At 39.8% G+C, this 17,877-nt stretch overlaps 1 protein-coding gene across 2 annotated transcripts in view; it reads right to left on the reverse strand.

The window, feature by feature from the left end:
* Positions 1–17,144, reverse strand: part of LOC104165937 (mitogen-activated protein kinase 10) — a 53,130-nt gene extending 35,986 nt beyond the window's left edge. Inside the window, exons 1-5 of one of the 2 annotated variants that reach the window (XM_009705713.1) lie at positions 17,021–17,144; positions 14,623–14,681; positions 12,933–13,071; positions 11,494–11,659; positions 8,198–8,269 (exon numbers count right to left, since the gene is read on the reverse strand). In XM_009705713.1, coding sequence (XP_009704015.1) covers positions 8,198–8,269; positions 11,494–11,659; positions 12,933–13,071; positions 14,623–14,681; positions 17,021–17,044 — 460 coding nt within the window. In that variant the 5' untranslated portion in view covers positions 17,045–17,144. The remainder of the gene's footprint in view (positions 1–8,197; positions 8,270–11,493; positions 11,660–12,932; positions 13,072–14,622; positions 14,682–17,020) is intronic. The other variant, XM_009705714.1, reaches the window with a different exon arrangement.
* Positions 17,145–17,877: the final 733 nt, after the last annotated feature.

The raw sequence follows: 17,877 nt of genomic DNA on the forward strand, positions 1-17,877 counted from the left end.
CTTCTGGGCCACCTCCTGGTTCCAATCCCATGCCAAACAGTTAAGAAATACCCTCAACAGTGATTGTGTCACGCTGTCTTGCAAAACATTTAGGTAATGAATCTGTCCTCCACAGGAACCTCCAAAATCTCTCCAGGGGCTTGAATAGAGTTTGAGGAGGCTGAACAGAAATCGGTCTGTTGTCACATGCACGCATGCCACCCACTCCCCAAACCTTCCTATGTCCTGGGGAAGCAGTCTGGTCTGGCTGCCAAGACAGCCCTTCACAGGGGAGACGGTGAGAAGGGAGAGTTGGGTTTGAAAAACATGAATAAGATATCTCCTTCTCTTTGTGCTTTAGCCTCACGTACTTCCTGACCCAAATGAGTGCTTGCTCATCCTTCCAGGTTTCAGATTCCCTTCAGCAAATGTGCAGAAGGATCAGGAACTGCAGAACTAGCCAAAGGATCCAAATCTTCCATGGACACCTCCCTTGTAACTTGGTTGTGGATGCAATTTCCTCTGCTGTTTCCGCAGAAGGCTGCTTCTACCATGCTGGATGAATTGGAAAAAGCATGGGTGTTACTCTGATACTGAAGACATCATAGCTCGTTTCCTTCCTCATTCCTTCGTAAAGGTCCTGTATTCTACTCCTGCCAAACTGCAGGTTCCCTGGGACTTGACAAAACACAATGAATGGGAGCCCATAGGGAAAATCTGCAACCGCCCTTGCTAAAACTCCTACGACGGCGGCTCTTTGGACCTGCACTCCGTAAGCTCTGGTTTCCATTCAATGAAAATCATGACACTCAAATTAAAATTCATGAAATGCATGCCACAGGAAACTCTGGAGACCAGAGAAGCAGGCGCAGCCGAATGAGCTTTGCTATCCTTCCCAACCTCCTGGGTTAGTTCACACTCTCTCTGCCCAGAGCATTAGTGAGAACGCCAAACATTCACATTTGTAATAGCTCCTGTTTTAGTGCTGCAGAAATTGCCCCTCTGCAAGATGAAAAGAGATGATTGTGTCCTCACAACTGACTTGGGAAGACTACGATAGACACATTTATGAAGCAAATCATGATACCTGATTTTATTTGTGTAACTGTAGGCCAAAATACATAGCACACGATGCCATTTCCCAATGGCTGAGGTGCAAACTCTAGTAAAATTTCAAGGCGACTGAGCGTGCCTGTCACACCACTGTGAGCTTCTCTCTCCAAATCCTAAAATGGAAAGATGCTTTGCTAGGTACGACCTCCCTTTATCTCCGTCTCTGTTGTTGAGTGCTCCTGCAGATCTGCACTGAGGTCTGCTCTGAAGAACCACTTCTAGGCCCTTACCTGAATTTTCAGGAAGAAAAATGCAGCAGTCTGTATTGGATGCCATACCTTGTTTTTACAGGTTTTTCTGTTATTTCTATGCAATTAAAAAAGGACATGATTTATAAAAATACTTGGCAATTCTTGGTAATACATGGGCAAAGCTGCTTTTTTTCACAAGCTCCAACTAGCACAGCTACAAAGGCTTCAGACTGCCAATGCCAAGGAAAGTTTGTGATGTGCAGCGCTTCTAATGACAATTGTGAAGATGGCTCAAACACTTGAAAAAGACTGAATGCCTCCCAAACCCACCAAACCCTTCCCTCCCTCAATTCTGTCTAAATCACAGCAAACTCCCAGTTTTGTTATGTTTCAACCTCAGGACCTCACTGAGATAGCAAAATCCTTCCCTTCATGCTTGCATTTATTATACGCATGGAGTTCAACATGTTTTAACAAATGCTTGGCACAGTATCAGCTCAATCCGTTACAATACCCTGAGAAAGTCTTTCCTTTCTAATTTGAAACACCATTGTCCACATGACATTATGAAAACCTTAATATTTCTCAATAACAGTAATAGGGTTCCAAAGTGTTTGAATATTGCATTATTGACTTCTAATTTACTACCTGCAACTGAAACTGCAAATCACTGCGGAGTACAGTTACTCTCCTGACAGATTCTAGATGGAACCGAAAGGGAGTTGCCACAATTTTACAAGTGTGATGCTTCAAACCAATGTATGAATTTCTCTTCTTGTGTTTTTTTGTGTTTTTTTTTTTTTTTTTTTTTTTAAACTTTCTGCAAGTTCCAAAATTATATGCATGGTGCCTTCTTATGACACAGCCGAGTCGTCACTCTCTGGGATTAGACTAGCAGATGCTCACCTTCATTTGGCATAGACAGAATTGATCTGCAGTAGATGGGCAGGTGTCAGAGCCTGACCTATTTGGAAAAATGCAGAAGGAGGTACAAATCACATCCAAATCTGTGCTCTTCTTCAGACATTGGCTCTTAGGTTGCAGTGCCAAAAAAGTGCTGAAAAATTATCATTTTTCCTTGGAAACTCATGCTCCACTGTCCCTTTCAGAACAGCAGAGCTTGCAGAGGGACTGGAAGGGATGTCACAGCATATTAAGAGGCATATGTATATTAAGAAAAGGCCATGGGAATCCTGAGATGCAAGCTCAAGAATGAGTGGAGGCACAAGACTCGTGCCCTTCCCTGTCTCCCATTTTCTTTTAAATATAACTATATATATATATAAAATAAAATCATTGCAATAAGAGAGACCTACAGAGAATCTTGCCAAGGAACGTGAAACACTACTGCACTTAACAGGCAGTAACATTCAAAACATGTTTTGCAGATCCTGCAGTTGCTAGCTTCAGACCCTCTTTTTAGCTTAATTTAGATTTTGACTTTGAAGTATCTCTTCCCAGGTCTCAAAGAGTATTCAAGTACACTAATTTTCCTCTTCCAGCAGGAAAAAAAGTAGTCTCTGCTGCTACAATACAAACAGATAAGCCTATCATTTGAGCATACTTACATATCTTCCTATCTGATAAAAGGTATGTGATTTTGAATGTGTTCCAGTCCTCTGCTTTCATCCCAACCAAATACCTACACACTCTTGACAAAAGACATTTCAGTACTATTTGTTTTGTCTACAAGTTCTAAATTCTCTGCTCAGCTGACCCAGTAAAACTCAGCTCAAATTAGTACAGGTGTCATCAAGCACAAGCTGATTAATGGCATAGAAGGGGGACGGGGGGGATATTTGAGACCATCCAATTTTCTTAATTGCCTGAAAAGGTGACTTGCCTTGGCTGAAATTCATATAAGGCAGCAGTAGGTGTAGCACGTATCTACACCTCAACACTTGGACACTTTTGAAACTGCATGTTCAGACCCATGCTGAAAATCTTTAAGGGGAGTGCTGGGAAACGAGCACTGGATCATCTTCATTGTAGCAGCTGGGATTCACTCCAAAAGCCACACAGCTCATAGAGAGCATGGGGCTCTTATCCTAAGTGCAAATTGCACTATAAACTGTTCATAAGAGTATACATGTCTGAATTAAAAAGAAAGAGGAGAATGGTAGCAGCCAAATCGTCCTCATAGCTACACTGAAGTCTCTGAGACATATCTCGTCTGGTATGAGCAAACTTCCCCCGACAAAATCATTATAATTCAAACTCTTGCTATATTCTCAGAAAAATCCTGAGTCCAAAACAAATACTGTATATGAGGGAAGAATCATCCAGCTGAACAAGAAAACCCAAACTTAGCCATCAATGCCATCGTAGCAATCAGACGCTTGAGCTGCAGGCTAACTCGTACCAGCCAATCCAACCTGGTGAGCCAGGCCAGCCATTCTTAACAGTGTCTTTTAAAAAAACAAAACCCAATTAGCATCAGGATTATTTAAAAGACAAAACAAGCCTTAAGAAAACACTACTGGGAACATGAAAAACAACGGACTGCACTAAACAAAAGTGCAGATGTTTTAGGATACCAAAATTTAAGAAAACCCTCAACATGCACTCAAAACACTGGGATTATACTCACTAATAAATGCAGATCAGATTTCAAATGCAAAGACAAATTCTGCTAATGAGTGGTGGAAAGGTAACATCTTTTCCTAAAAGACTTTCTTGGTTCAAAATTTTTTCCCTAAGGCAAGCCATTTTTTTCCATATAAACTCCTGGGAAAAAACAATAGAATACTCTGTCAGATGTCAGAGAGCATCTCTTAATCCTACCACTCTCAAAGATGGCTGGTGGACAAAGGAATTTTTCAAAATCTGGCCACAGAAAACATTAACTTAATCTGTCAATGCTGACTTCACAATCCATTTTGGATGTTCATAGCTACCCAGACTAAATTTGGATTTTTTTTGTCTCTTGCTATTTTACTGCTACTTTCTCTTTTGACTGTTTTAGTCTCTAAGACATTTGCAGTAGGAATTCTATTTTCCATATTTATCACTGTAATCCAGGCCTAGCCAAATTTAAGACACTTGGCTGTTATCACAATATATTTCTACAACTAAATTGCCGTTTCCCCTTCGATCTGCTGAAGGACTCACACATGAACTTGCTGGAGTACCATCCTTTACATGCCTCCTCAGTACTGAAAAGAAATGCTCTTGGGTTGCTTTATTTCCCCACCAAGTCCTGTGTGCCTGTGGGACACCACTGTGGCCTCAGCACCTCAGACCTTAATAAATCTGTCTCACTTGAACACATTCAGAGCATTTTAAGTTTTCCCTTCTCTTAAAAACAAACAAGCAAGCAAGCAAAAAAAAAAACCACCCCAAGACCAAACACAGAAATACACTCCCAGTCCTTAAATTGAAGTCTTATGAGATTTTTGAAGACATTATTAGCTAGAGGTGAACACAGCTTTGGGGAAAGTCCTGGAGTTTTCCAACACGTTTCCAAGGGCATCCAAGAGTTCAGGCAGTTTTTAGTTGCTCCCACTCTTTCGGATTTAACTGAGAAAAGAGTGGAATAAGTATCGAAGAAAATCTTGAGCGAGAAACTCAGAAGTGGACTACAAAAGCTTACCAGGACTTGCCAGGAATATTTTGATCTGTAAATCCACCTGGAAATGGATCAAAAGCTGGATTTCTTCTCATGAGGGTCTGACTTCTGACGAAGAAGTCTCCCTGACAGTATTTTGAAGTGTCTGCTTTAGGCAAGTAACAAGGAACAAAGGTATCTGCTATGCAGTTTCTACCCAGTACTCTCCAGGAGGCTGGAGGCTGTTCTTGTTTTCCTGACAACCAGCTGGCTCATGGCAAACTGGCAGCACTTGAGTGGACCTGTCCTCTAGCCCTGCGAATCTCCAGGGTCCTCCTAGGTCAATTAGATTAAATAGCTCAGCGATATTCCCAGAGCAATCATTTCAAAGTACTGTTTGGCTAATGAAAATAGCAGTTAAGTGAACATGTGTTCAGAGAGCATTTTAATGAAGTTAAGTATAGATATTTTTTGGAAAATGCATAACTTACATGTATACTAGCCGGGATAGTTATCACATATTGGTACCTGCAGTCTACACAGATTTCAGAACTTTCTTATAGTAACTTAGAGAGTGTTTCTTATTTATGTAGATGAGATGATTGCAAATTAATCTTTTCCTTGTTCTAACTTCCATGAAGACTTTAAAAATGAAGTTTCATTTAAAGTCGGCAGCACCTAAGTACAATGGTAACTCAGTGCAATGGTTTAGGTAAGATTAACTTTTTAAGTTTTTCTTTGCATAAAACTTAGCAGTAGCTGTGAAAATTTTCTTAGACGTATACTGTGCCATACATGAATGTTCTTACTCCAGGCTAGAAATGAGTAACCTCCTTATATTGATAGCAAGTGCACACAGTAGACATTCTTCTGAATAATTAAAAAGAAATGAAGTTTTTGGTTTCTATACAAACTTGCCTCTTTCAGCTAGAAAACCCACTGCTGGAAGGCCTTAAGTGGCCCAAGGGAAGTTTTATTGTAATGTCGTTCTGTGAAGTTTACCTGCAGCTGCGTAAATGTTTCTCCAGTTCTTCCTGTACCTAGGAGGTACTGCTCATCAACAGCCACGGAGGGAGGGGAAATAATATGGACCCATACACAAACCAGTCTTTCCAACACTGAAAACTCTTATTCATGGGGTCAAACTGGTTAACAAATGACTATTGACTTGGAAATGAATGTACAGATTCCATTTTTTTTTTTTTTAATTTTTTTCTTCCCCAAATTTCCAACCCACCTGAATAAACCCACCGCTGAAACGTGGTAGCAGTTGTGACTCAGCCCACATACACTGCATTTCAGGGTATGGGATTTCCAATGATTTAAAAAGTAGGACTACCCCACAATTTACACAATGTTTTCTGCCTTTGTTCAAAAATTCAGTTGTTATTTTTAACTGATACTGAAATTTAAAAGGTATTTTAAAAATATTCTGTCACTATCCCTGAATAAGACACTGTCATAAGAGATTGTTGTCACAGCCAGACAGAAACAAAGTAATTCTCATGTTTGAATGATTTTTTTAAAAAATCTGTTGTTTAAATTATATAGTATCTGTTTTTCTGGAAATGGGCAGAAGAAGATGACTCTCAAATATCATTTGTTATCGAAAGAGGAGAGCAATCCACTAACCACAGTGCTATGTTTTTACACTGAAATAGCTATTTTTCTGTATTCTAGCTGCTTATCAACTAAAAATTCCATCAGACTTCTCTCCAAATAAGACTAAATGGAAATATCCTCAGTATTTAACAGCTGAACCTCAAGTATATGATAGATCATTCAATTTTTCTTTGTACATTAAAAAAAAACAAATGAGGAAAAGAGCACAGTATTTGAAGGAAGAGTTATGATGGTGTTTCTGAGGTGGCGTTACCACTGAAACACAGCAGCACTATCGCACTGAATTACAGGTCTCATGAATGTCGGGAGCTGCTCAGCACATTCAGATTACAGCAAAAGGTGGATGTGCAGCCTGCTCCACATATTGCAGGAAAAGCTCAGCACCTACGGAGTGCCATCTCAAAGCCATATACTACTAATAAAACCCACCATTCTTACTTCATTGTCGTGTTTTGCATCCGATAACTTTGCAGCCCGTATTCCTACAAGACTGGAAGCCAGTACAATGTTGCTCTTTCCTCCTCGGCAAACAGGAGGTACCTACAGTTTCCCCATCTACCTGTTAGTAAAGTAAACCTGCACCTTCACCTGGCTACCGGGCAGAGCTCCGTTTTCAGAGAAAGTTGAGAGCGCTGTGAAAATGTAGGACAAGCAGGACCTAACTCTGACAAACAATACAGGAATCATTCAAGAGCCAGCAAAAAAATAATTACTTCCATGACTATGTCTGTAAAAGCAAGGTTTTCTCCACACCAGCTGCCAATGTCTGCTGATGCCAGATTTTTACTCTGTCTTTCTGCCAACCTGCTACAAATAATAAGCCTTTTTGTTTCTGAAAGTGGAAAACATGTTACGTTGCTGCATTTTATTCTGATGGGCAAAATACACACTACTGACACTTCCCAGCCATCGCAGGCAGGTTGCCTGGCTTAGCCTGTGATAAACGGAAGGCTAAGTAGACACCTCCTCTTTTGTTTTCATTTTCTAATATTGCTTTCACCACCTTGGAAGTGGTAAAAATAATATCACTCAAGACGAGAAGAGCAAGATGGGAGGGAAATACAGTTTAATTAACAACACAGACCTCATGCAAGTAAAGGAAAGTTCATTTTTAAATCAAGAGAATCTGATTTCAGGCCAATTTGGAAACCACAGCAGATAAACAGTTGCCTTAAACCGGGCGAGTCAAATTCTTCATTTTGTTTTAAAGAAAAAAAATGTTGTATTGACTCAACTCTGAGCCCATACAGCATTAAGATGAATCCAAATCCATGATGCATTAGCAAGCAAAAGATGATGTCACCACAAATGTTATGAAGTCACTGTTTCCAAAACATAAAAGCAGAAAAACAGATTTACAGGAACCAGATGGGCCAAGTTAGGATTCTTTCTTTTTTTTCCTTATTTTTCCTTTGAAGAATAAGTAGTAAAGCTATCCAATTTGCAATCATAATGCTTATTTTCTATATTGCTTAAGTGTAAGACATAAAGACTACGTAAAATGGAATGATTACAGGTTTTAAAAGAAAGTAACTTATTTGACTGAAATAATTCCTTGCATCTGTTTTTCTTCTTCAATTTTGTTCATATCAGTGGTGCACTGTTTTCATTTATTCATACCTCTGGGATTCAACTTTTTGCTTCTATCTTTACCGTCCTGGTATAGTCATTATATGGTAAAAGGGATGGGGTGGAGGAGAGGAACAAATAATAGGTGAAGCTGCAGCAAATGGCACAAGGATACAGTCCCTTCCTGGAAAGAGGATTTTGTGGCGAACCATTTCTCCCATAATGCATCCCACAGACCATATATCCACTAGAACAGCAGAGACAGGGAAGTGAAGAAGGAGGGAAAAAAAGCAAAGTTAACTACGACATTTCACTCCTAAAGGAGGGGAAAAGAGAAGGTTGATCAGAACAGTACAGTTTGTTTTGTGGTTTTGTTGGGGGGTTTTTTTTCATGTCTCGCCAAAAGCTAAAATAAATAAGTACATAAATAAAAGCTGTGTCAGTCAGCTCAACAGTAGTTAGTAACAACAGTGGAAAAAGTTTAAAATCAACATTTCTGGGAAAAGGCCCACAGCTAGCAAGTAAAGATCAAGCAACAACTGCACAGACCCGTGGTATACGCTGAGTTTATGGTGGAAAAACAGCTTTTTTTTTTGTTTGTTTTTTTAAGATTTAAAAAAAAAAAGAAAAAAAAAAGAAAAAAACCCCAACCACACCCAGACAATGATCATTTGGAATAAATCCTACTTGCAGCCAGGCAGTTTCTAGGCTTTGTCCTGCAGGACTGAGCCTCTCTGCAGCTGCAGCCAAGAGGTTCCAAACGGAACCGCTCACATGAGTAAAGGCCGTATGGATAAATACCACCCTTAAGGGTTAGTTAAAACTCCTGCTTCAAGATCTGTATCTATGTCCTATGTCTAGGTACCTATCTATACATACCTGTACCTACATACTGACTGGAATGAACTGGAGAGCGACCTGTACGAACACTCCTTTTTATTGCATAGGTACTCAAAATAAACGCTGAAACAAATGCTTGGCAGGACAAGTACCAACGAGACTAAGCGCGTTTCTTGTCTTCCTGATCCTGCCTTCAGCTTTGAGATGGAATATGCGTAGTTGTGTTATCTGCTTGACTTGGGTGGGGGGTTTTTTTGCCCTTTAAGTCTTACAAGAAAAAAACCCAGATAGATAGTAACACAGTATGCATAGAAAGAAAAGACCTGTTTTCCATGTGAAGGGGAAAAAAACTGCTTTGAAACGCTTTAAAAGGCTATGTTGTTTCTCAGCTTTGAATCCTCATTTTGTGGTCACATTTGACCTACACAACCCATTTCTCCTCTTTTTCGTCCCCCTTTTTATCCTTCAAAAGCAATCCAAAACAAACCAAAGAAACAAACAAACAACTCATTTCTTGGTAAAACAAAATAAAGGTGAAATGTTCCATTTGGGAAAAGGAGGGTACAGGTATCAGGGGCATGGGACAGCAAGAGCATGCCTGAGGCAGTGGCGGAGTTTTCTTCGTAGTGACAGTTTTGGGACCTTCCACAGAAGTGCAGCAAACTGGTGATAATTATGCATCTTTAGCCAACCAAGTGCAGAAAGAAAATGAAAGCAGTGACCAGTCCTTATACAGGCAGTGTACACAGTAAGAGGGGAAAAAAAAGTAGGGGAGCTTCAGTAATGTGGCAGCATAAGCCAGAGCAGGGAAGCAAAGAACAACCCTTTCTGTTGACTTCCTTGGGAGCTGGATCAGAGCCTCCAAGCAGACCAGCTCCTCAGACAGCTGACCTTCATTTTCAAATATTTTGATAAGACGAGACCATTCATCTTGAGCCAGATTCATTGCCCAGGGAAGTCAAAGGAAGTCTCTATGTTAACTTCAGTGGGCATTTGATCAGGACCTTTGGATGTGGCAAGCATTCTTAGTACCTTCCCAGCTGTGTACTTCATTGCAAAAGTGTGTCTAACTTTTTCTTGGTGCAATTTTAATCATGTGAAAAGCAAGTGCTTTCTCTGTCCTTTCAGGGACAATAACAACAACAATGATAATCATCTACTAAATGTCTGGAGAGGAAAAAAAAAAAGGCAAAATAATTCATTTCACAACAGAAGGAACGTTGGATATTGACTAAGGAACCATCTAAAGCGTGCTGAGCGTAATTCAAATTTCTAACAGCACTTATCAAAAATATCAATTACAAAATACTTCAGGGAAGATTATTCCTTTTTCAGGAATTATTCTGTACACTTAAACTCTGCTTAATAATTCTCTACTTTTTAGACTTTCATATTAAAATGTGTACTGTAAATTCATAAACATTACAAATAATTCATGAAGAGACTTGCTAATTTTGGAAGGAGTTGTGTGAGCATGCCATTATTATTGCTTAAATCTTGGAATCCACTCCCAAAATCAGTTTCACTGCCCTTTACAGGATGCAGTTGGCTGTTAGTAGAAGTTCTCCCACAGGTTAACTAACCTCTTCAATGTAAATTAAGTAGGACACTTTTTAATAAATTCCTGGTTTTGACGTTTGCTGTATTTGTCATCGAAAAGTCTCCTTGTCAAACAGACAAGTGGTAGCTTTTGACAGCAGAATCTGAGTCACAGTGGATTTTCCTTCACTATATGGTGTATCCCCTCCTTTACTGTCTGGTCTACCTGGCATTCGGATGCAATTCTCAGTTTTGTTACAAAATGAGAATCACTTGCAAAGTTTTACCTCATCTCCTGCAAAATGTGAATTCTTCTCTACCTGCTTCTCTATAGTGAGCACCTCCTACCTACTTTTCACAACCTTTCCAGGGACCAAAAGGTAGCTAGATCCCTCACAGACTGTTCAGAGCAAAATCCTATTTACATCTAGGGAGATTACGTACAAATTAGACGCATGGGTTTTTTTTAGCTTCAGCTTTTCCCTCTTCTCTCCAACTCTACTCTCCATTAAAAAAAACCTCAAACTGCAAAATTTATACCTAGATCTTGACCACAGGAAATCTGTCAGCAAAACCTGGGACTTTAGTTAAACCTATCATAAAGACATAAACCCTTCCTGAAATTCAGATCTAGCTCTGGATTTGGAGAAATTCTGGAAAGGCTAGGATTCCCTATTTCAACTTGTACCTCCTCCTTCTTCCCTCAAACAATTCAGAGACCCAGACTCAAATTTAGAAGACATCATTCATTCCACAATTCCAGTGGTTCCCACACTGTTTCAAAGCCACAGAAGCCTAAGATATTCTGGTCAGAAAGACCTAATTGTATTTGTTAAATTTAACCATAACTAACAAGAAGTTTCTCATTACTCTCCAGTTCCACACTGATAAATTCACCAGCATTGCATCCCAAACACATTCTGTAGCTGCAGTCCACGACAGTAAGAAACTGCTCTAAATGACCTGTCTTTTAAATTCAAGAGGTCATTTCCCATTACATTTTCTTTTTCTTCTTCTGGTGCCCCTTACAATTGTAGAGGCAGACCTTACACTTCACGTCACACTGTGCTCACTATGAAATCGCAGCCCTACCGTTCTCCTTGTAGCCCATTCCCAAGATGACCTCTGGTGCTCTGTAGTAACGTGTCACCACATACGGAGTCATCATGAAGCTAGTGCCTGCCGTCCTGGCCAGTCCAAAATCCAAAATCTTCAATGTGCAGTCAGATTTTACCACAATATTACTTGGTTTTAAATCCTGCAAAAGACAGTGAAAAGACTGTCCTTTACAAAGCCAGGCACAGCTGTGATATGGATTGACATTTTAGGTCACTCTTCAAATATTCTTTTACTCTTCTGACACTTACAGGTACCATCAGAAATACTAGTAACTACACAGCAAAACCTTGCTACTGTTTCTCTAGCAAACTCTTCTGGAAGGTGTTCTAACTTGGCATACTGTGGGGCTTTACCTGGATAGCAGAAGCCTACTGGTGTTAAATTAATTGCATTTAGCAGTTCAAGAAACTAGGATTAGTATTAGACTACCGTTTTCAGTGTACTTTTTTTTTTTAATGCTATAAGCCTAATAGAGACATTCCAAATGTACGTATGGAGATACCTTAATACTTCATTTATAATAATTCAACTCATCCTTTGCCGGATGACTATCTGGAAGCCAGGTTTATCATCCTTTGCTAAACATACAACATGCCAAGAAAGGAGACCTTTGTATCTTGTAAAGCAACATCCACTTTGTAAACCATTTTATCAGCCCTTCTTTTTGTCCTCTTATAACGGAAGGGAAATATTTTTGGATTTGTTTTATCAGCTGGAAATCCCAAATTAGTAAAAGCACATTTCAGTAAAAAAGTTAACTCAGGATATTTTCAATCCATTCAGAATTGCCTCCGGCTCACAGTCACATGGACCGCTCCCTGCGTTGTCAATCACACACAGCACAATCTGTGGCATTCACAGCCAGGTACCGCATCCCTACCAGACACAGCACTCCGACATGGAAAAGCAAAATGAGAGGATGCATTTAATATAGATTTAGCAGTCTTTCATTTGTTTTAGTATAAGTAAATGATGGCAAATGCCAATTCCATATGCCCTGAGCTCTACGGATGCTGACCAAGCAATACTTGGACCACTCTACAACATCAATTCAAAGTGTCTGAATGTCATGTGTGGTAGATGTAGCCAGCTGCATTTTCAGGAGCAATAATGTCTATCTACACGTTTTGGAGATCATAATCACTTTAATGACTTCCAGTGCTTATTATTTTGTTATTATTTATTTTGATAATCACATTAACTTTTTGTCTGATTAAGTTCACAAATAATCTCATTCATAACAAAAAAATGAAGCTACTCCACTAACGGGATGGACTATGACTTGTAAGTTTATAGTAATTTTACTGGGAGATAAGGCTTTGATCCACAGTACACAAGAAACTCAAGTGGTTTCTAAAGTCTTCATGATGATGCCATATGCTGCCTTAAGTTTTAAACCAAAGGCCTCTTACCCTGTGAATAATTCCTGCAGAGTGAAGATGCTTGATACCACAGAGCATTTGGTACAGTAGATAAGACATTCGCTCATGGTCTAGCTCCATCTGAATGACCTGGCACAGATTGGCATCCATTAACTCCATTACCAGGTAACTGAATGAAAAAGCAAAGTCATAAAGTTATTGTCTGTGTTGATGAGGAACCACAACATCACCTCAAATAAGTAACAATGCCTTTTCTTGCTTCATAGTTCACTTCATTTCGGATGACTGGGAGTAACAGCTGGAGACTGGGCCCACTCACAACGGTACCATTGTGGTGTTTGTTTCTCACTGCACCATCTCACTGCAAAGACACCGTTCTTTTAGCGTTCCAGCAAAACAGATGGATTGCTGGCCCTTTCTTGGTGCGTTCTCCACAACAGAGACTGTACCCTACATGGGTAAACAGGCAGCACAACACTGAAATGTGCAGAAAACAGAAGAGCCACAAGCACCAAATGGCATGACTACTTGGCCTTTAACCATTATGAGGAATGGCGACCACAGCACGTGTAGGAATCAGAGAGTAGAAGAGATGTCTGAGAGGCTAAAATACGCCTCCCCATGTGAAACGTCTCCAAAAATTCTCCTAAGATTGCATGACTTCACACAATTCTCATTACAACTAATTGGTCTTGTGCTTCTGATAAATAGGCTTCTCTGACAACCTCAGCAGGACGTTAACTCAATCCCCATTAATGGTAAGTTAGTACGTTAAACACATCAGCTCATTTCTTATGAGACGTCTCACAAGCACAGCTGATTCATAACTGTAACATTACATTAAAGCACTCTCAAACTGTGGGGAAAACACTAGCTCTCCACTTTGATGTGAACTACATGTCTTGTCTTCTCTCCAGCAGTAGTTACCTCCTCTGCTCTGCACATGTCTGCAGGGGCAATATTATGTGGAAATGCCATATACCAAAACCAGAACAGGAGTCTCCTGACTTCAGCCATTGCTATCTGTCTGTTATCACTACAATGGGAATACATTTCCATACCATGTATGCAGAATATGGGAAAGACTGAAAGATAAAAGGAGTACAACTATATAAAACACTGAATATTTAAAATTTCATTCAGAGCAGGTTCATACCATGCACAGTAGTGCTTGTGCAATAGGGCAATGTTCAGCGGAGATGCTAATTGTCCTCTACAACTAGCACCAGTTCCCCAGGCAAGTAATTTTATTTAGTCAAAGGTTACAGCAAAACAAATATGAAATGAGTCTCTTTTACGGGAAATTATTTCAGAATGAAGTGCCACATTTCAAAACCTCACACACCTCAGGGAGTCACACAACAACCATCATTTCCCAAACAAACTAAGAATACAAAAGCAGGCCCTTGTAACTACTCATACCCCTTCCTCCTCATGTGAAAACAAATGCAAACACACTAACCCTCTCAAGAAGAGCCACAAGCAGGCTTTGCAAACTATTACAATGCTTAGGAAACCCGGTATTTGGCATGTTGTAAGTGTCAAAAGTGCTCTTAATATGGGAACGCAAAGTATCTGTCTACCCATGTTTAGAGTACACATGATCTTTTTTAGAAGGGCTTATAACCTTTGTATTTTGCCGAGTTATTGCATTCAAGGCACGCTATCATACCCCACACAACTCTAAAGCTTTAGTTTAATTACTGCCTGTGTTACTTACACATCCTGGAACTCCTCCAGAGATTTCTGTGGTGTGAAGACATTTAATAAACTGATAATCTGAAAGGCAAAGCAAGACAAAGATGAAGCGATAAACGTAAGCAGTTGAACCCATTTTGAAGTGTGTCTTAAAGGATAAACAGTTTTTTCACTGCTCAGTTTCTACTAACACCTTTCATTTTATGGATCAGTAAAAAGCTGGCAACATTCAAAATACAATACCACAGATCTCTAAGATTTCTTCTAAGTGCACTTGAAATGGTTTCTGAGAGAAGGATTGATTAGCGATGATCAGTGACAAACCAAAACGCTAAGGGTGAAACAGTCCTCTGGATTTTGAAGTTACAGGTTCAAAGACCAACTTTAGCTCAATCTAGCATAACAGTCCTTCTGCTACAGCCAGAAATGTCTTATATATGAAGAATGTTCATCTGAGGGGACAAATAATCAAGGACCATCTTATTAAAAATAATCAGAAGACCTTCCTTCTCTCTGACATGGCCTCAATTCCTTTGAGGGCACATATGCACACACGCTGACACAAATTCCATCAAGAGAGGTACCGCTTTTTAGTAGAACCACTTTAAAATGGTAGATACATTCTGGACAAAGACACCTTGCATACTGCAACTCCTTTATTACTTAGTTTTTTTTTTTTCTTAAATGGGCTGGGCTGTTGAAAAGCACTGATAAGAATGTGTGAAACAGCATAGAGGAAAAACATGACCTCAGGGATTTGAATTTCCCATGCTTTCCTTCTACATGAGCAACAGAGGTAGAAGATATTAGCGCAGCCACCATGAAGACAACATCTCAACGTCTCCCTCCCTGCCTCCACTACCTTTCTAGGCTTTCTAACAGGAATGGTTCACTATTCTTTCTGTCTACTCCACATATTCTGACTGATTCTTGCATCTGCACAGGTGCCTTGACAATCCTGTCTTTCCTTTGCACCTCTCTGTGCAGACGGATTAAAACTCTGACCCAACCAATGTGGTGCTGTTATCAGCTCTTATGCAGCATTTTTAAAATTACATATTTAAAATTAATACCACTCCTGCTGCCCTCTGCTCTTTCCAGTCCATTAAAAACATGAAGTAAGAATGCATCACTCTCCCGCCTACAGGGAGAACTACTCACTCATCCCTGTATTCTCAAAGCCCCGTGCATTGGTCTGACTGAGGGTAATTTCCATCCCAGTCAACAGGGAAGAGACAGGTACAATCCTGATGGACACAGTGGAAATGTAAGGATAAATCAACGCCCAGAAGTGGGGCAGAGGACATTGTTGGTGACGAGCCCTGCTCTTTGCCATTTTAGGGGCAGTCCTTCTTTTCACATGAATTTGTGATTGAGAACAAGTGTCAAATCTCACCTTACATCATGCTTTTTGAGCTCATTTCTGCTTTGCATAAGAAGAAAGAGTCATTGCAGGATCTGAAGCAAGAGTAAACATATAGCAAACTGAAAAATTCACTCCTAATGAAAAGGAAGGGGAACACAGGTATGGCACCAAGCCACAGCAGAAATCGATGAATTGTAGGAAAATTAAAACCTTGGGAGATCCCTTGACAATGCAATGGAGCAATCCTACATATCTCACTGCAAAAAAGCAAGCTTATACAGTGTCAGACAGATAGTTCTAACTAATAGACGGCTACAATTAACATACAGCCCTGGAATAACTCTTTTTGCTGCAGTGCAGGAATATTTTCATTTGTTATGGATACAAAATGTTATACAATAGGTAGTGGGTATAAGAAGCAGGAAAGTCCAGAACCTGCCAGTGCCGTTTATTTCAACAACACTGCGATTAGAAGGAATGGGACAATGTGTTGAGGCTTCAGAGTCCCTGGCTCCACAGCATTAGCTTACACACAAACACGTGAGAACGGAAAAGTGCTTTTGGTTCTTAATTTTCTTCAGCAGTTTTGCAGCAACCTTCACTGTGACGACCCCTCATCTCGTATAATCTATACAATGCATCTATATGACTACGTTTCAGATGAAGTCTAGAACAAGGAGTGATGCTTGTGCATGGGTACTCCAACTCAAGAGACGCTGCTTTTGAGTCACAAATCCCAGTGACAAGAGGATGAAGCCAGGATTCCTATAACCACTTACGCATTTCTGGACAAGGAGTTGACAGAACGTACTCTGCTCTCTTCCCTTCTATCACCCTAACCCTATGGGCAGCACCCCCATTTGGCATAGCCTTTAAAAAAGCACATGGAAGATCCTCACTCCCTCATGGGGGCATACAGAATCAGAAAGACAGTAACCCTTGAACATAATTTACTTTTCATTTCTTCTGTTTTAAAAAGGCACCCAACAAAACAATTGTCTTTCTAACAAACCAATATACATACCACTTCTCCGGTTACCTACTGAAAACGTACATTTTTATGATTCACACACTTCATGAGGACCAGCTCCCTGTAAGCTCGCTTGGCATGAGTTTGGTTCTGAAACGGTCTGCTGAGCTTCTTAATGGCCACGTTTCTGTCAAGGACGGCATCATATGCAGCACTGCAGTAATTACAAAAACAGGTGTTATGCATCTTAGAGGATATCCTCCTTTTGTCATGGCAAATTCTTGAGCCTCAAGTCTACTATTGCCTTTTTTTCCACTGAGAAAAATACTGGGACAAAAGGAGGAGAGAGTTTCTAGAGAGAAAAAAGAAGACATCGAAAGGAAACACGTACCACCACATCGGCAGAAGACAGCATGCACCACTACTTCTGAACTCCAGTTCCATAGGAAATTAACACTTATTTTCAAGGGGTGGGAAAAAAATTAAGTAACTTCAAATAAAAATACAATAAAAACTGGATGAGACAAAAAGTTGTTTCATAAAGCAACTCTCTGTGCATTGGGTACAGCGGAGATGCTTTTGCTTTTTCTGTCATGATTAAGGACACCTTCACCGAGTGGCTCAATGAACAATTGCCCACTTGTATCTAGAATGAAGTTTATATTTTCCTTATGATATTTCTAATGGAATCAAGTCATTTAATCACTCTTCGAGACCATATTATTTAATTCCAATAACAAACCTAGAAACAGAACCATTTCACAAAATTTCTTTACCATTTCCTTCTGATAATGAAATAATTTGTTACATATGCTTAGTGAAAAATGTTTAAAAACATGAACAAACAGCATGGTTTGCGAAGTGGGCTTTTAAAGCTGGACTCCTAAAATTCTCCTTAAACTTTTAAATGTTTTGTACAACCTTCAGTTATTTTGATAATC

This window comes from Cariama cristata, unplaced genomic scaffold (genome assembly GCF_000690535.1).
Source record: "Cariama cristata isolate BGI_N322 unplaced genomic scaffold, ASM69053v1 scaffold14788, whole genome shotgun sequence".
NCBI lineage: Eukaryota > Metazoa > Chordata > Aves > Cariamiformes > Cariamidae > Cariama > Cariama cristata.